Genomic DNA, 20,169 nt, shown 5'->3' on the forward strand with positions numbered 1-20,169 from the left:
TATGATCCTCTGAACAGTACATTTAGGGGGAATGTTTACGAACTCCAACACTGTAGTATTTCAGAGTATTGCTTCTCCGAGGTACAACAATTTTAAGTTAGCAAAATAAAACTAGTGGGGGTATGGGTGGATGATGTTGTTCTGTAAAACTGCTTTAAAGGTGTAACAATGAGTTTATGAAATTCCATTTTTAATAACTGCAGTTTAATATTTCAAAGAGTTGGGACTTTGCAGTATGGGGCCTTATACTTACAGCAATTACTGACCTCACAGTTTCCTTCTAGATCACTGGAAATAAGCAAGCAAGTGTTTTTAAATAAAATGTCCTGTTTGTGTCATCAGTCCATGCTTTTTATGTTCTGCAGGCATTAGCTGTTGAATTCTCTGTTCTTCTGTTACTTACCATTGTCTTCAAATGGGTTGTTGAGATGCAGTGAGCAGAGATGATTACTGTGAAAGAGTGCCGGATTTCTTTAATCAGTTATTGCAAATTAAGACGCAAGGAAAGAAATCTGTCCCACCATTTGGTTCCATTTATGTTACGATGCAGGTTTTAGGTCCTCTGAATGGTGCTTATAGTTATACAGACATGTAAAAGATTAAATAACCCTGGGTCATTTGCAGCCTTGTAGGCCAGGCAGAGATGACAAGGGAGAAGTCCACACATGACAGAATAGAGTGGCAGAGCCTTTATATATTCTGAGTAATGTTAGAGCAGTCAAACCTGAGATGTTTTGATGAGAAAATGTGGTCTTTCTAGCTGGACCATGTGCTTGGAAGGGAAAATATCAGACTGGACATTTTATTTTATTATAGGTCAAGTAAGAGTGGGAAGAGTATGACTATAACTTCTTTGAATATGGAAGATAACCCTGTAGTAATTAGCTGGGCTAGATAGAAGGAGAATCTAGAAGGTAACCCTTTAGTAATTAGGTGGGTTAGGTAGAAGGATTGGGTCTGCATCAGATGACTGACTATTTGGAAACACGAAAAAAACATTTAAGAGACCTTAAGATCGAGTTTCTGAAAACTCGAACATAAAAAAAAAATCTGCCTTTTTTACGTTTTCACCCCCATGTGGGGGCTGTGCCCTCCACATCCCCTGCAAATTGTATATACCAACTCCAAGGTTATACAAGAGTGAGGAAAAATGGTAAAATTCCCGATCCTCACTGTACTGCAATCTCCACTCAAAAGCTTTCAGTTTTCAAAAACTCGATCATATGGTCTCGACCATATGGAGTTCGGATTTCTGAAAACTCAATAAAATGTTGGGGACCCAAAAGGATTTCCTAAGTACAGTTGATACATGGTGGTCAAAGGAGTTTTCATTGCCCATGAATGTGCCAGGGTCTGTAATGGCACTATCTGCTTTGAGGGGAGAATCTCATTTATAGAACAGTTAAAGGTGTATCTATCTACATAAAGGACAAGCACACCTCAAGGCTAGTCAAAAAATATGACATGCTTGAGCTAATCCATGTCCAGCTTATCATGGGAAGAATCCATTCCCATATTTTTGCTAGCTACAGGTCCCCCACCATGAACAAGGAAACCTATACATCATGCCTGAAGTTACTTGAATCACTCACCATCCAGCCCAATACCATACTAATGGGTGATTTTAACTACCCCACCATTAATTGAGAGGCATACATGACCACTAACATGTAGACCCAAAGATTTCTTGACTGTGTGAATTCAAAATATCCTAGATCTGGTTCTCAGAAATGTGGGAGAGTGCTGCTACCCCTAGTGTGATGTCCTCACTGGTAAGATTAAATCACAAAGCAGTCTAAGAATTAAGAATTTCTCTAAGGTACATTACCCCCTATTAAGGGACTGTGTAGCTAGTTTCCAAGCTCCCCCAAATCCAGAAAACAGAGAAACCTATGCAGGGGCATACACAAAACCCTTACAGCTATATAAACATCCACATAGAAACAGCTGTACCAGACTGAAATAAACCCAGGTCAAACTGTCAAAAGAAGCCACCCTGGTGGACTTCTGGTGTTAAAAAGTTCCTTATTAGTCTAAATAAGTAAATTGGGGAACTAATCAAGTCTGTGAAAGCAGATTTTGAGGTAAAAATAGCCCCCAACCCCCAAAGCTAATAACCATAAGGCATTTTTCAGTGATGTCCGCAGTCTTAAGGGCAGCACACAACAATGTGTGGAAATATTTGGAGATGGCATCAACTATACTCAGCAGGAAGATACAGCCAATCTGTTGGCTGAAAAATTCATCTCAGATTTCACTATACCCATCACCCCTAGTTCTTCACCAATAAATACCCTCTACCACTCTACCACCTGTTATCACCAAAGAACAGGTTGCCACTGCACTCTCTAAAGCTAAAAACACAGCTTCAGTGGGGCCTGTCAATATACCATGTTGCCTCTTAAAACAGTTTAAATCAGGGCTTATCAAGCCCATTAGGATCTGTATTTAACCACAGCCTCCAAACTGGCTTTGCTCCAGTAGAGTGGAGGACAGCAGCAGTCATCCCTCTGCATAAAAGGGGACCATCTACTGACCTGGAAAATTACAGACCCATAATTTTGACTAGTCTTGTATTCAAGGCCATGAAAAAAATACTCACAGACCTGATAAATAGTGACATAGGAAACCTCCAAAAACTGGACCCAACCAAAGTCTGCTTTGTCAAGGGTAGGTCATGCCTACTGAATCTGGTGGATTTCTTTCAGAAAATCACTAAGGCCATGGATGAGGTTAAAACTTGTACATACCACCTACCTAGACCTGGCCAGGGCATGAAGGAATACTGTAATGAAACTGGATCAGACAGCTGGGGCTTTGGCAGAATGCAAGAACTTTTGATTTGATAACTTGTTTGGGCAAGTATTTTTATTCAGAACTTGTCAGATATTACTGCTTCAGAGATAAAATATCAGTCTGAGACGTGTGTGTGTGTGTGTGTGTGTGTGTGTGTGTGTGTGTGTGTGTGTGTGTGTGTGTGTGTATTAGTAAGTAAGCGGTGTAATCTGATGAGAAAAAGTCTGATCCCATGCATTTACTAGGTCATTACATCTGATCAAAACCAGCTTTACTGCAAAAAAAAAATAATAAAAAAAAAAGCAACCAGTTCACAGTTATCAAATGTAAAGGTCATCCAGATGATTTTAAGCTTCCTGACCACTCTTTTCTTCCTGGAAACCTGTGATGGGTTGAGATCATAGTGATTCACCAGATGAAATTTGGCCTCCTGTAGATGGCTGCATTGCCTCTTACACATCAGTGTTTACAGACTGTGCTTCAATGTACAGAGCTCTAAATTGGTACCTTGACTCATGTGGGTTAAAGTCATCTGGGTGTACAAAGTACGGGGTAAGAGGCAAGAAAGTCCATGAAAGATGTCAGGACTTTATGCAGACCTCAGCAAGTTGCTAGGAGTAACTGCTGTTACTATTTGAGATGTCAGGTCCCGATAGTCGGTCCTGAAATACAGAGCCTGACTAGCCGAAAGAAAGATTTACATATACTAAATCTGAGGTGCCATTTCGAGGAATATTTCCTTTTATGTGAGGTCTGGCAATCTTGGATTTGGCATATATAAGGTCTTCACTATTCTATGTTTTCAATCTTTTTTTTTATCTGCTTTTCAAGTGCTGACATTTCAGTAGGGAGCCATAACTGCACTGTTCTGTCTGCCTGTCTTACACCAGCTCTTAAATGCTGGGGCAGTCTGACTAAACTTCCTGTATTGTTCAGCCCTCTATCATAGGTTACATGCAGGGCAGCTCAGTCTCAGATCAAATCTGATCTTATCAACTGTGATATAAATAGAACATGCTGGAGAGACTGATAATGTCTCATAGGATCCCCAAACTATGGAACAGGCTCTGCATCCATGAAAAGAGGAGTTTATCTCTGACCCTTTCCAAGCAAAACCCTGATCACTGGATGGGAAATTGTAAATTCACCACCAGTCTGACCCCCGTGTCTGTGATAGACAGAGGCCAACAGTAAGTTAACTAGTCCAAAACTGACATATACCCCCAACACACACACACACACACACACACACACACACACACACACACACACACACACACACACACACACACACACACAATGCACAGCCCTTATCTACCTCATTACTAACATACCCCCAGTGTGTAGGCGTCAAGTCTACTCCAGGGCAAAACTGGGTTGGGTCGTATGGCTGGGTTTATAAAGATCCTGGTGGCCAATAGCGTAATACAAACCTATGAACCTGTAAGCGCTCCTTAGCTTAACGTAAGTCACATATCAGTCTGAATAAACTGGACATGTTTGAATCCTTCTGGAGAAATTTTGGTGATGGATTGTAAGGAAGAACATAAACTATGGGCTTCTTGAAACTTAAAGAAATATGAGGGAAAGTAACCGATTTTGTTTTAAAGTGTAAAGTCACAAATGCCTATTTGGAATACAGTTTGTTCCTAAAACTTGAGTCGGTCATTTTGCAAAAGAGGAGTGAAGGTAACAGTGACTGAAGTGGGGAATTGTTCCTGATGCAGGTTTTCTGAAGATTTTCTTTTTGTGTGTTATCCTCCCATTCCCTTCCTGTCTTCCATGATTTTCTAATTTACTGCCTGACCTCTCATTTATTTGAGAGTACCTCAGTTGTTCTTCTGGTGATCCTGAATTTGTGCCTTCACCAGGTGGGCACCTTAACTTCTCCAAGGACAGAGTTTTAAAGCTACTTTGTATAGGGCCAGTCAGTGAGACATTTGAATGGGAGAAGACCAGGCAAGTGGCAGGAACCAGCATTTTTCATCTATTTCAGTGAGAGTGATATGCAGTGATATCAAGTGTGCTGAGTACATAGTCCCACCTGCCATACACATGATATCTATCACTTCTCCATCCACTTAAGCTATCACTTCAGCTTTTGAGGCCACCAGACTTTATATTGGGTTATGTGAAGAGTAATTAGTCCCTCCCCCACATAGCATCTGGGAATGGAAAACACAAAATGCTGCGTCATCCTGTCCCTCCCCACAAGGCATCCTGGTGGCCTGTCTCACGAACCCAGACTACTGATGTCACAGATAGAGGGAGTGCCTCTACTCAAGCACATTAGCTAGCTACCTTCAGGGATACTTTATTAATGTTTCCTAACACATACCTTAATGAGGAAGGTTACTTGTTAGGACAGTTGCTGTGTTCAGCTGGTTTCCCCTTTACAGTTGGGTTTATTCTGCATTAAGTAGAGACATAGATAAGAGAAAATAAGATCTTGTTCATAGTTACTAAATGTTTGTGCCTGTATCCTTAGAGACTTCCAACTCTATAATTTTTAACTAGTAGTTATAAGAGTAGTGTGATATATAGGCATGGGTGTTTGAGTAATTTTTGAACAGATTATTGAAAGTTTGATACTATGAGATTTTTGCAACCTGTGCACACTTGGATGAGTAAAATTGAGAATATTCTATTTTCCATTTGTTTCTTGATGTGCTATAATTTTATAAGTATATTTTTCTGCATGCCCCAGTAGCTCTATTATATGAACGTTTAAAAGCTGAACTATTTTTTTCTTTAATTTTATCTCTTTAGATATTGATGAATGTGAGACGGGGCCTGCCCCGTGTTCACCTGATCAATTTTGTTATAATACAGAAGGATCGTTTGAATGCAGAGGTTAGTATTTGTTTTTTGTTTTTTTTTTTCAAATTAAAGATGTGTATAGAGATTAAATTGCTGTGAATCATTTGTACATCTGGCCATTGAATATGTTTTGCCTATTCATATTTCTAAATTACCTGCACAAATGCAGTTACATAGACAAGAAGTTACCTCCTTATGTTATTGAGATAATGCCATCCAGAGGCATTAGTTATTTATAGTTAAGATATCCATTTACATTCAGACTCTGTTACACAAGTCCCAGTCTTAACATTGAGTTACTATGTAGTACATGTCTGGTGATTTCTTCCATAACTGTTGTAAACTTTGAGTCTCTGTTTATGATGTGTTACTGCTAGAGTTAGGGACATGTGTATTCCATCAGTTATGCTATTCCTTGCTATTCCGTAGTTTTGTATCTGTATATAACATATATCACTTGGAAAGTTTCTTCATTTTGTAACTTTGACAAGCATTATGTGAACCAGAACTGACACAATTTCTGCTTTATTGCCTGGGAACAAAGCCAAATGCAGAAGTATTTATTATGCTTTTTGTTGACTGACTTAGTAAAGCTAGGCCTGTTGCCTCTTTTCAAAGGAGACCTGAGGTGTGACTAGGGGAAACTTTGGCCAGAACAGTTTGTAAATGTCCAGTACTGTGGGATCTTTTATATCTACCAGAGCCTCAGGCAAAAGGAACCTCATTTTAACACCTCATCCAAAGGATGCAACACTCAGGAATGCAGCACTGTCTTATGCTCCACTGTAGTGTCTGTTTTTTTTTTTTTTTTTTTTAATGAATCCACGTGTCTGATGTGGGAATAGAACCCACTTTCTTCTGATCCATCTTAAAAGGCCAATATGCTACCTACTGAACAACTAACACTAACTGAATTGTCACTGTAGGCAACATTTCACCCTTATAGGGTTCATTGCTAACTTTACCCCTCTCTCACCCCCCAAGGGCCCATCTCTGTACCGGAAGAATGCAAAGTTCCTGTAATCATGGCTGCACAGGTAAAAAAACACACTCTCCAAAGCCAAGAACACAGCATCCATGGGACCTGACAGCATCCCAGGCTGCATTCTACATGAACTACAGAACGAACTGGCACCCCACCTAAGTACCATGTTCAGTCATAGCCTCACCTCAGGCTTTGTGCCCACTGAATGGCGCACAGCAACGGTTATCCCATTCCTCAAAGGGAGAGCCCACCACAGACCCTGGGAACTACTGCCCCATCCACCTGACAAGCCTGGTCTGCAAGGCTATGGAATGTGCCATCATGGAACTTATAAACAATGACATTGGTAATCTCTAAACTCTGGACCCTACCCAGTTTGAGTATGTAAAAGGCAGATCATGTCTCCTAAACCTGATAGACTTCTTTGAAGCAGTCACCAAAGCCATAGATGAGGGTAAAGGGGGTTCACACAGCCTATCTAGAACTCACCAAGGCTTTCGACACCATCCCTCACTCTGGAGTTATAGATAAACTCACTAAATTAGGTATAAATCCTTATATCACAAGATGGGTTGCCAACTGGCTCACTGACAGAACCCACACTGTGAAAGTAGCAGACTCTAAATCCAACTTCAGACCAGTAACAAGTGAAGTACCACAGGGTTCAGTCCTGAGTCCTCTCCTGTTTGGTATCTACTTCTCTGCAGTGCAGGCTAACACAGAAGGTCTTTGGCCAACAAAGTTCACAGATGACTGCAAACTAGGAGCCATAATCAAGAGTAACGATGTGGACATCCTACAAAAGGGCCTCACTGAGACAGATGCCTGGTGTCAAAGCCATGGCCTCAAGCTCAGTGCCAAAAAGTGCATTGTCGTCCCTTTTAAAACTCTGTACCCATGAACTACCACATAGGCGATAGTCTACTTAACACCAAAAGTGTGATAAGAGACCTTAAACACAGTTGGACAGTAGTCTCTCCTTTGATAATCACATTGCCACAGTAGTCAGGACATCCTTCTACGTGGCGCACCTCATCACAAAAGGTTTCTCATCCAGGAAAAAGAGGTCATTGTTCCCCTCTCCTCATAACTCATTAGACCCATTGTAGAGTACAACGCCCCTTTTGGTATGTACCTCACAAGACATCTACAACAACTGGAAAGGCCGCAGAAATACCGTCTGAAAAAACTCCAGCTTTACTCTGTCGCATATCACCTACTCACAGGCGATCTCTACCTAACATACAAAGCTATGTCAAACCCTGAGCTGTTGGACATGCTCCACTTAAAGAAATCCCAATCCCTCCAAACTACATGCTCTAGGGACCTAAACCTTGTCACCACAATAAACAGAACATGCTGGAGGGATAGATTCCTGTCCCAGAGACTTCCCATACTCTGGAACAAACTACCTATCTATATCAAACAAAGCTCCTCATTAGCACTCGTCAAGAAAAATCTTGATTGGATGGGAGATAGGAAATTCACCCCGGGGATCACTTCCATGGCTCTGCTTGACAGGGGCACAGGAAGATAATTTTCTTGGGTGCAAAAGCCAGGGCACTGTTTGGCTAGGCTTATATAGGTCCTAGGGCCAATAGCCTAGTACCTACCTGTGAACCTATAAGTCACTATCTTCCAAGAGCCAAGCATGTATCATTTATCCTGATACTTAATCAACTCCCTTTTTTCCCATTTTTTCTCTATGGGGTTGAGATGTCATCTCAACTGTCACCATCTCTCTCAATTCATTAAAACTCTTCTGTCTTCTTTGACACTCATGTCTGACTGTCGCAGATTTTCCCTCACACAATCCATTTGCTTTTTTGGTGGATGTACTTCTTTCCTATTGCCTTTTTTCTGTCTGTCTCAAATCTTCACCAGATTGTCTTCTGCTTTTCTGCACGTGCCTGAACTACTATAATCTATTCTTTTTTACTTATTCTGCAAATTGAGTTACTTTGGCTTCTGCTCTTATGTTCTTATTTCTTTCTGTCCTACAGTGTGCATGCATCCATCCAGCCAGCCATCCATCTCGGGCACTTTTATGTTCATCATCTCTTAACTTCCTCAACTGCTCTGCCTTTACTGATCACGTTTCAGAACCATACAGCAGTACAGGTCACACCACTGTTTTGTCCATCTTATTTTTCAGCTTCTTTGTCAATATTTTGTTGCACACTACACTTGACATCCTGTGTGCCAGTTGGCTGCAGGCCCTCTGATTCTAGCTTTGACCTTCTTATTCAGATTTCCCTTCTCCTCATCCAGCCCTCCCAGATACTTGAAGCTATTAACCTGCTCCACTGTCTTCCCTTCTACCTCAATTCTCAGGTTCTTCTGATTTCCCAAATTTGCTGCCTTTAACACTGTCTTATCCGTGCTTAGTTTCATCCCATGTGCCTTCAGGTTTGCATTCCATTCCTCTTTCCTTTGCTGCAGTTCTAGCTCAGAGTCTGCCTGTACTGCCATATCATCTGCATACAGCAACTTTGTTGATCTGTCCCCTCCAACCTGTTTGATAGTGTAGTTCATCACCAGTATGAACAGCAGTGGGTTCAGAGATGAACTCTGATGCACATCCACTCCCACCGAGAATTCCTCTGTGGGATCAAACACTGTTTGTACTTGTCATTTGGTCCTTGTACATAGCTTGCACTAATTCTACCAATGTTTCATGGACTTCAAACCATCACAGGACTGCCGAAATCAGCTTTCATGGGGCCTTATATGCTTTCTCCAAGTATAGGAATGCCCAGATAGACTCTTTCCTCCTCTCTAGCTTCTTCTCAACTGTCTGTCTCACTGCAAACATTCAGTCAGTTGTGCTACATCCTGGTCTGATTCTGAGATGATCATTACTTTCTGTTGCTGTGTGTATTCATTTATCAGTAATCATCTCCAGAAACTTCATGCAATATGACAGGAGTTTTATATCTTTGTACTGCCCACAGTTGTGGATGACCCCTTTGTTCTTGAGCACTGGCATGAGTATGCTTATTCTCCTGTCATTTGGGATACGTCTTTCTCTCCATGCTGCTATGAGTACCTCAGAAGCCACTTCCCCTGTATTTCACCCAACATATTTTATCATATCTGCTGTGATCTCATCTGAGCCTGCTGTTTTCCTGACTTATTTTTCATTCTTCTATGGTAGGCTCCTCCTCTTCTATCATAGTAGGCTGTATCTGGGGCAGTACAGCTTCTGTGGGGTTTTCTTTGTTCAGAAGCTGCTGGAAGTACTCCTTCCATCTGCCTTTGATGTCCTGTGGACTGGTAAGAAGGTTGTTGCTGGCATTCCTTTTGAAGGGTGTCTGACTACCTTCTTAATCTGTGTCTTCACCTTCCAACCAGATAGTTTCTTTGTGCCATCTACTGACTCACTTTCCAGAAGCTGGAAGAGTGCCTCTCGTACCTTGTTCTTAACTATAGCAATTCCCTTCTTAGCCTGTTAGCAAAACAATATTCCTTCCTAGCTAGGTCCATCTTTCTGTCTCCCACTTTTTCCTGCACTCCTTTCTTTTGATGATTTCCAGGATTTCTGCATTACACAACAAGCTTTCCTTATGTACCTTATTTCCACACCTAGCTTGGCCATGTACCTGTTCAGTAGTCCTCACATGTGCTGTGTTGAGTCACTGCCATTCTTTTTCATCTCTACTTATTTCCTCTTCCTCTTGAGGTGCTAGAACCTGAGTAATTCCTTGTATCGTTGTGCTTTCCCTCCAGTCAACTTCCAAATCTTCAGCTTGGTCTCTGTTGACCTCAGGGTCTTGCAGCTGATTGTGGTAACCATTGGTTTATGCTGTGGACCGACTGTTTCACTGGGGATGGAATTGCAATCACCGATTCTACCCCAATGCCATTTCCTTACTAGCAGGAAGGCTACCTGAATTGTGTGTTGGTCACTCTTGTATGTGATCTTGTCACTGTCTCTCTTTCTGAACCATGCGTTGGCTACTTTCAAGCTGTTTGCCAGACAGAAGTCTAGAATGACCTCTCCCTCATTATTATTGTTGCCACAACCATGTTGACTCTAGCAGTCCTCATATGTTCTGTCTGTCCTAGTATGTACATTTACGTCGCCCACTATTAGCACCGATTCATGCTGTCCTGCTTTGTCTAATAGGTCCTGCAACTGCTGTCTGAGTGTACCGTTTCCTCACTATCACAACCCTGCTGTGGGGCATAGATTGAGATTATGAATACTGTTCTGTCATTTTCCTGGAGTTTGATTGCCATGAGGTTGTCACTAATTCTGATGACATCCCTCACTGCTTTCTGGAGCCTCTCCCTAACCACATTTCCCACACCATTTCTAGCCTGTCATCCTCCTGAGTAGTAGACTGTGGATTCTAAGCCAAGTGGCTTTGTTGCTGTGCCCTTCCATCTTGTCTCTTGGATAAATGGGATGTCCAGCCTTCTCCTTACCATCATGCCATCCAATTCCAGGCTTCATCCTGCCAGTGAATCTGCACTGAATGAAAGTGCAGTAAAGGGTTCCTTCACGGATCTTTGACAGATGCATAAAAGGCAGAAGTTAAGGCTAAAGGACTAAGCCAGGGGCTTTCAAGCACAGTCTTGTGCTCCTGTGTTGGCCTTTACTCCCTTATTTTGCCACTGGCTGGGTGACTTTTCTTTAGAAGAGGATGAGCGCATCATCCAGGGTTCTCAGCCACTGGCTTGCCCAATGCCATACTGAGAAATGCCTTTCTGGTTGACACTGATGGGTGTAAAATCTGGTGTGACCAGGTTTGTGACCATATCTGCTGCTTACAAGAGTGGTCTGTTAAGTTGCAAAGATGCATTTCTGATTATGAACTTGGGCCAAAGAGACTGGTTGCCATTCGGTGAGAGTTGAATCAGTCCCCATCCGCTTTCCTGCTCCTGACTTTAGCTTCTCAACCTTTCCCATCCTTTTACTGGATTGTGTGACCCATGCGGGAATAATCAGAGCTTGCTATAGTAGCCAACTCTTTATTGGCCACTCACAGAATCAATGGAAACTTGACTCCTCTGTAAGTGTTTGCAGGGTGACTGTAGTAGGGTGTGGCTTAAGAATGGACTAGAAGAACAACGTTAAGGGAGTAGGAGGACAGGTTCTGCGGCTGTGCTGTCTGCAAGTCCCGATTTCACTGATGACCTTAAAGCATTTGTATGGTGAAGTATCCAACTAGTAAGAAGTCAAATTTACATCCCTCATCTGTACATAGCTGTAGCAGAGGCAAAGAGGCACTATCCTAATGCTTTCATTTCTTAGTGAGAAGCACTGAGTAAGAACTTAGACACCTGCAGTCCTGCTTTTGAGCACAGAGCTAGACCATTGTATTGTGAGGATCAGGCCCTACCATTCTTGCAGCATGGTTTGAGCCTGGGATCTATTCCTTTCATGTCCACCTCAAGAGTCAAGGATTTAGTGGTGGTGATTGATTAGAGCTCTGCATAAGTGTTCGCCTTGCTCGATCTCCAGATATGGCTATATCCATCAAAGTGAAGAAGACTTCACTTCCCACAGATTCCTGACTGTTTTATTATGGTACACTTATTTATTCATTCAATCTGGTAACCAGGGTAGAACACTGATCCGAATGGACCTATTTGCAGTCACAGCACAGACAAATATAATTGACAGTAGTCAAGCCGATTAACAATAAATCTGATGAATACAAACAATATTTTATGAAAATAGTGATGAATAAATAACAATAATAAAAACAAAGTACACGATAAGAAGATAATCAATAGAAAGGGATGATTAGAGTAAGAAGGGATGATAAAGAGGGTGGTAAAGTAAAGGGAAAGAGCACAATGTATAAAAGACAGAAAAAGTAAGGAAAAGGCACACATTTGTACTGTGAGTATCCTATATATTTAGTATGGTGGCACTTTTCTTCCTGGGCCTTCCAGTCAGCAAATGTCAAATAAATAGTAAACAAATATGTTCTCTTTCAAGACAGATGTGGTCTTGGTTTAGACTACAAAAAATTGATTCTGCATTAATTCTAGTGAAGATCATTGACAAAGAAAAACAAAATCCCAAGGAGTTTTTCTATTGTTTCTTCTGACAAGGGGGAATATCTCTCTGATGCCCCACCACTGAACTGGTAATCAAGGAGCCTCAGTCCTCACCACAGTGGGTGATGTACAGTGAGAGGATGACGAGTCAAGTTAGACAACCATTATTATCAGATGCAGCTCTCTGCATCAAGTGCAATGTCCCTTAAGAGCACAAAGAGAGCATGGTAAGTCCGGGGCTGGTTTCTCCCTCTTTCTCCAGACCCTCGGTAAGAATCCCCACTGGCACAGCTATTGGTTTGAGATTTCAGCTGAATAGCCAAGCCAAGACCTCCAGCACCCTCTGTCCAACCAGTGCTTAGTGTCCCTGCCCAACTAGCTGACACACACACACTTTGAGATTTGATTCATATATATATATATATGTATAAGTTCATAGGTAGGGACTTAGGCTATCTGCCTGAAAGCATTTATAACCCTAGCCAGAATGTGTTGACTTTTGCTGCACCCTTAGATTAGTTCCCCGTGCCTCTCTCCAGCAGAGCCACTGAAGTGATCCCCAGGGTAAACTTTCTGTTTCTCATCCATTCGGTTTTCTTTAGGTGGATCATGTCCATCAATTCTGGGTTGCTGGAGTTTTGCTCTGATGAGTAGAGGGCACATTGACCTCTTTTGATCTGGATGCGAACCCTTTTTTGATCTAACCACTTTGGCAATGTGATTATCAAAGGAGAGATTACTATCTACTTGGGTCCCCAGATCCCTTATTACATCTTCCATATGTAGGGTACTACCACCTTTGGGGTAGTTTGTGGGTACTTTGTTTTTTCCAAAGGGGATGACTATGTGCCTTTTGGCATTTAGCTTGAGGCCATGATTTTGAAACCAGGTATCTGTCTCAGTGAGACCCTTTTGGAGGATGTCTATGTCAGCCGGAGAGTCAATTGTAGCCCCTAGTTTGCAGTCGTCTGTGAACTTGGTCAGCCGTAGTCCTCCTGTGCTTGCCTGTACTTCTGAGATGTATATGCCGAACAGGAGGGGTCCTAGGACTGAGCCCTGGGGAACGCCACTTGTAACCGGTTTAGAGTCCGACCTATCTCCTGCAACTCTCACCATGTGGGTTCTGTCCATGAGCTAGTTGGCAACCCATCTTGTGATGTAGGGGGTTTTGTTCAGGCTGGTGAGCTTGTCTATAATACCAGAATATGAAATGGTGTCAAAGGCCTTTGCAAGGTCTAGGTAGGGCTGTGTGTGCCACCTTACCCTCATCTATAGCCTTGGTAACTGTCTCAAAGAAGTCCACCAGCTTTAGTAGGCATGATCTGCCCTTAACAAAGCCGAACTGGGGAGGGTCCAGTGTTTGGAGGTTCCCAATGTCTCTGTTAATGAGTTCCATGATGATGCGCTCCATTGCCTTGCAGACCAAGCTAGTCAGGCTTATAGGACGATAGTTCCTGGGGTCTGTTGTGGCTCCACCTTTGTGGAGCAGAATAACTGTTGCTGTGTGCCACTCTGTGGGTATGTAGCCTGTGGAGAGGCTGAGTTTGAACAGCGTGTTTAGGTGAGGGGTTAGTTCGTCTTTAAGCTCATGTAGGACACAGTCTGAGACACCGTCCAGTCCCATTGATGCTGTGTTTTTGGCTTTGGAGAGGACTGTTTTAACCTGAGTGTCTGTGATTTCATGGGCTCTACATTCTTCTGGTGTGGTTATGGGCCCTTTTGGGGGTGAGAGAGGGGTGAAGTTTGCACTGAACCTGTCTACCAGGATGTTGGCGATATCGGTCGGTTCAGTGTATTTTTGCCATTCTGCACTAACTCCGAGCAGATCCAAGCATTGCCACTTCGATTCTTGACCTAGCTAAAGAATGCCTTGTGCTTATCTTTGGAGTCTTTGGCAATTTTTCTTTCAAAGCTCACCTTGGATGATTTTATGAGGGATCATAGTTTCTTGTGGATACTGATCAGGGATGTCTTTCCTTCATGGGTTTTTACTCTTTTCTGTACTAGTTTCCTCCTTCTATTGTATAGCTTATTTATGGCAGGAGTCCACCAGACTGGTTTCCTTTTCTTGGAGGAGTGAGTCTTGGTTTTGCTTGGGATAGCACGATCCATGTATTCTTGTAGGTGCCCATAGAATGCATTTGTAAAGGATTTTGCAGCTTGGACAGCGTTATCCTTTAGCATGGGGACTTTGAAACTTTCCACCTCAGTCTTAAGTAACGTGAAGTTTGCTTTTGTAAAGTTTTTCACAGTGGTTTCCTTGTCCGGGGATGGGGGCGGAATGTGGATATCTAAAGTGATTTGTTTATGGTCAGATCTAACCAGCGAGTGGTTGACCTCTGGTGTGGAACACCGGTCACCCATGTTGGTGATGACCAGGTCCAATATGTTGTCACCTTTGGTGGGAGTGTTGACCAGTTGATCCAGGGCATTTGAGTTTATAAATTCTCGGAAATGTTGGGCAAGGGAGTTAGTACTTGAGTAGTTCTCCCAGTTAATGTTTGGGTAATTGAAATCACCCAATATTAGGGTGGTTGGTAGGACTTATATGTTTCCCAGTGTTTTCAGAAATGCAGAATGGGAGACCTGGGACATGGTGGGTGATCTGTAGCAAGATACAATTTGAATTGCAATTTTGCCCATTGTTAGTTGCATGTGGATGATCTCTGAAGCATCGTGCTGTGCAGGTAACCTGGAGGTGTGGGTATCCTTGATGAATATGGATACACCCCCACCTTTTGTATTTCGGTCCAAGTTCTGTGGCCAAAATGTATGTTATGAGTTGTAGCCTGGTAGTGCCGGGGTGCTCCCTGGAGCCTTAAACCAGGTTTCTGTTACTGCACATATATTGATTTTCTCCATACTGAAGAGTGCCTCGAGTGCGTGCATTTTGAGGTTTAGACTTCTGGCATTGAGTAGCATTACCCTCAGTTTTTTGTTACCTGTGCTATTTATGGTGGTGGGTTGGTCTTTTGAGCCTTGATTAAAAAAAAGGCACTATGGGGATGGCAAGAGCCTTGGCCAGTATTCGAAAGCCTAAGGGTGACAGGTGCAAGCCATCTCTAGCGAAGCAGCATGGCTTGTCGAGCATGTCATCCCAGGTGGACAGACACTGGATCCCCTTTGAATGACACCAGAAACTAAGCCAATTGTTGAAATTGATATTATTTTTCTTTATACTGTGGTATCATTCTTAGTGAGGGCAGGATGCTACTCAGGGTCAGGGTCATACCGGCCTGGGCTACGTGATCAGAGAGCTCTTCCATGTCTTTCATGTAGTCCAGGGAGGTACGGCTCAGGTCATTCACACCAACATGAACAATGACAGAGTCGTATTTGTACTTGTTCTAGAGCGACCTGAGCGCTTGTGTTATGTGGCGGATCCTGGCACCCCTCAGGCAGCTTACAGTAACCTTCTCCTTATTCAGCCTAGTGAGTGGGACATCAGTGTACCTAACTATAGAGTCACCTATTACTAGTATGTTGGGTATGTTATTTTGCCTGAAGGGCTGTGATTGCGTGCCACACTGGTTTTGTGAAGTATGTGTTTCATGCTTTGTGTTGGGGGGGGGGGGGTGGATGTTGCTTGGATGTCTGCTTTGGAGGTCTCTGTTGCTTTTGCAGATTTTTATTTAGAGTCTCCGAGTATGTTTTCGTGTATTTGTGTGTTTTTTGCCAGTGCTAGTTTAATGGGTCTGTGTGAGACTGGTGGTGCGATGCAAGTATTTCCCTTCTCATCTTGACTGTCTGATCCAGCCTTGGGTTGAGAGAGCTTAGCCTCCAGTTTGGCTGTATAATTGCATCTCTCGCATGTATTAGTGTTTGGTGGTAGGAGGAGAGGGTTGTCTGTGTACATGATGCCATTGTAGCATTGCCTCAAAATGCCCAGATTCATCAGTTGGATTGGAGAGTACACCTGAAACTGCCCTTTGGACATGCCTGGTTAGGTACAGTGAAGTTTTACTGAATGGCTGGTAAGATCGAATAGAGAACCTTGTCCTTCTGTACAGTATAGGAGGGTCTAGTGCTAGAGTTTATAAGTGCTTGCTATGAGTTTTGAGCATGTGCCAGGCCAAGAAATGAATGGCTTGTGTACTTAAGTTGAAAGTTTGCCTAGTTCCAAGGGAAAAATTGAAGAGAAGACTTTGTGGAGTCTAGAATAGTTTTACCCTAGCTAACTGGCACTGCCTGGTGGGTAAAACCGGGCAAATGCGTTTTTTTATAGCAAGGAAATGAAAGAGATAGAAATTAGCCCAAAATGGCCAATAAACTACTAATTTCTGGGCTAAAACCACTCCTCCAGGGACAAGATAGGCTGCTCAAAGCTCCCCTCTCTCACAGGTGAACTGAGAAACTTCCTTCTGTCCAAGTATGGTATGGGCAAACACAGAGATTTGTAACACAGCCCTGAATTCAGCACTAACCTGAAAACTGGACTATACTAGCTTAGAAAGGTGAGAAACAAGTATTTTTTTTTCAGAAAATAAAGCAGATACAATCAAACACTTTAAATGCACATAAAAGGATACTTATTGTTATATATCTCGGATCAAAGTTGTAGTCAATGCCCCTAGTAATAAAGTAGGAAGAAACACAAATACAGTAAAAGCAGTTGAATAAAATGCAATTTTTTTAATATATATATAAAACAATAGAAAACGAACAAACTGATTTAAACAAGTTACCCAATTAACCAGAAAAAACCCCCCTCAAAACTGAGCTCTGTTCCAGCAGTCTTCAATCAGACAAGTTCTAACTGTACACTCGTTCTACTAGGGTACAGGGGAACCTTCTCCAAAAAAAAGATGGCCTGGATCAGTGTTCAAGTTATACAAACAAAGCTAGATTAAGCAGGCCTGAATCTGGTCTATACTACAGCAACAAGGTGCATCAGTTTCAGAAAGAAACAGTTCAAATAAGCAGGCACCGTAAGCCTGTGACCAGAAATTCCCAGCTCAGAAGGGAAGAATCCAGCATCTCCTCCCACAAGAGTGCAGACCACAAACCTTCTTCATGTAGAATAACTGGTAAGCCAGAACTAATACACTTTTAGAATAGCAGACACTGAGCCTTCAATCAGCAATTCCCAGCTTAGAAGGATGTAAGCTACCTGTCCTGCCACAACAGTGCAGGCCACAAACCTTCTTAATGTAAAGCAACCTGTATGAAACCAAAGTGCTTAAACCAACAGACTTAGAATAACAGTTACAATTTAATCAGATTACTACCAAGCAGTAATAAATGCAGCAGAATAAGTAAAATTGAGTATTTTTAAGAAGAGGCAAAAGCAAAATAAAGTAGGAGGAAACACAAGTGCAGTAAAAGCAGATGAATAAAATGCAACATTGTTTTTTGTTAGTAAAGTGCAAGGAGAGAGTAAGGAAGAACCTAAGTGGGTTGGCCTTGTCAAATCTTCTATCTGTATTAAGTAGAGTGAACACTAGACTCTCTGTACTCGGTTAAGTGAGCAAATGAGATGGACCCAGGAGGAGTGTTCTAATACAGACTTACAGGAGGGGCGGGCATTTCCAGAGCCACCAACACTAACACTAAGACAAGAACAGGGAAGGTGGGTGGGGAACTAACTGCAGAGAGACACACAGCACACTATACAGTGAAACACACAATTAGGTAACAGAAAAAATGAAATACATTACTTTTAAAACTGCAAGTTTGTACTTAACAGAAGACTAAAATACTGCACTTAACTTCAGCTTCTAATGCAGGTGATTGTAGCCAAGCAAGTCTCTCAGAAGTTGAGCATAAAATGAATTCTCAAACGTTCTGGCTAGCACTTAAAGTACAGAGGGCTAGGGTTCCTATTACCAGATCACAGATGCAGTAGTTTGTCGACTGCATCTTGATCAAACTGACAAGAGTGAAAAGGCAATATAAAGAAGCAGCTTTTTAGCGAATTCTTTCCCTGGGAAAGAATTTGCTTGGCCACTTTCGTTACTTTGCCGTTTTCGGCACTGTAGTGCAATTTCAGAGTTGGTATATTTAAGAAGGGGGTGTGTGGGGGGCACAGCCCTCCACATTATGTAATGTTTCCTTTGGAAAAAATTGCTGTTCTGAGGTTTCAGTGTTGTAAACTTTCGCTTGCATGGGGTTGATTATTTATTGTTCACTTTTCTAAGCATGCAATAATATAATATAGACGCACTATAATATATATATATATATATATATATATATATATATATATATATATATATATATACATACATACATATATACACATACATATATATATATATATGGGTCCCCTACTATTTACCTCAAACGCCGATTCGCACACGGAGGAACGCGAAAGCACCGACAACGCAGTTGACCGACACGCTGGAATCCCGAGCCCCGGCAGACTGACAACGCGAATGTGTAAGCGACCTGGTAAGTATGCGATAGTGAGGGATTTAGGAGTAGGGAGCGACAGGTAAGTGTGCAATAGTGAGGGATGTAGGGTTAGGGTGTGTGATAGGTGAGTGTGCGGTAGTGTCGGGGCTTGGGGTTAGGGGTGAGTAAGTGAGTTAGGGTTAGGGTGCAGGTAGGGAGAGTGTGCGGTAGTGTCGGAGCTTGGGGTTAGGGGTGGGTAAGTGAGTTAGGGTTAGGGTGCAGGTAGGGAGAGTGTGCGGTAGTGTCAGCTTGGGGTTAGGGGTGGGTAAGTGAGTTAGGGTTAGGGTGCAGGTAGGGAGAGTGTGTAGTGTCGGACCTTAGGGTTAGGGCTAGTGGATATGTCCTGTAGTGTACTGTGTTGTTTACGTGTAGTGTGTCGGTGTTATGGTGTTCGGTGTTATGGTGTTCGTGTTTTTTGTCGGTACTTTTTGTTGTCGGTCGTTTGGTGTCGGTGATTTCTTTGTCGGAATCGCTTTGTAAATAGTAGGGGACCATATATATATATATATATATATATATATATATATATATATATATATATATATATATATATATATATATATATATATATATATATATATATATATATATATATATATATATACATACACACACACACACACACACACACTCTCTCTCTCTCTCTGTCTCTCACTCACTCACTCACTCACTCATACACCTGGGAAAGGCTGGCACAGGTTTACTAGCTATGCCCTCTTTTGCCCAGACTATCAGGTAGTTATCACTGCCACCAACCTTCTCCTTATCAGCTACTTTAAGACCCTTAAAAAGGGTGTCCAATCTTACTGTGTAATGTTACTATTAATACAAATGTTAGTTTGACCAAGAGCAAGGCTGTTAGGAGTGGCCCACAGTGTCACCAAATAAATATGAAAGTACTCTCAGTACTTAAATAGCACTACAAAGATCAGCCACAATGAACGGTTTAAATATATTTAATAATAAAAGAACAAGAAAATACTCCATATATATTTATACTGACAGAGTTCAAAATCATAGGAAATTTTTAAAACAACATTGCAGGACAGTCTCGAATAAATAAAGAAAAACATCTAAACTATGCTTTGTTATATTCCTGGGCTATATCTAAGAGAATTACTATACCCTAGTTAACTTATTTAAGAGCAAGGCAGACTGTG

The 20,169-nt window shown here is 42.0% G+C and overlaps 1 protein-coding gene across 1 annotated transcript in view; it reads left to right on the forward strand.

Moving 5' to 3' along the window:
* Positions 1-20,169, forward strand: part of CRELD1 (cysteine rich with EGF like domains 1) — a 571,547-nt gene that overhangs the window by 437,115 nt on the left and 114,263 nt on the right. Inside the window, exon 8 of the mRNA XM_044078710.1 lies at positions 5,566-5,649. Within this exon, the coding sequence (XP_043934645.1) occupies positions 5,566-5,649 (84 nt within the window). The remainder of the gene's footprint in view (positions 1-5,565; positions 5,650-20,169) is intronic.

The sequence above is a fragment of the Protopterus annectens genome, chromosome 7.part1, assembly GCF_019279795.1.
Source record: "Protopterus annectens isolate FY-2018-M chromosome 7.part1, PAN1.0, whole genome shotgun sequence".
NCBI lineage: Eukaryota > Metazoa > Chordata > Ceratodontiformes > Protopteridae > Protopterus > Protopterus annectens.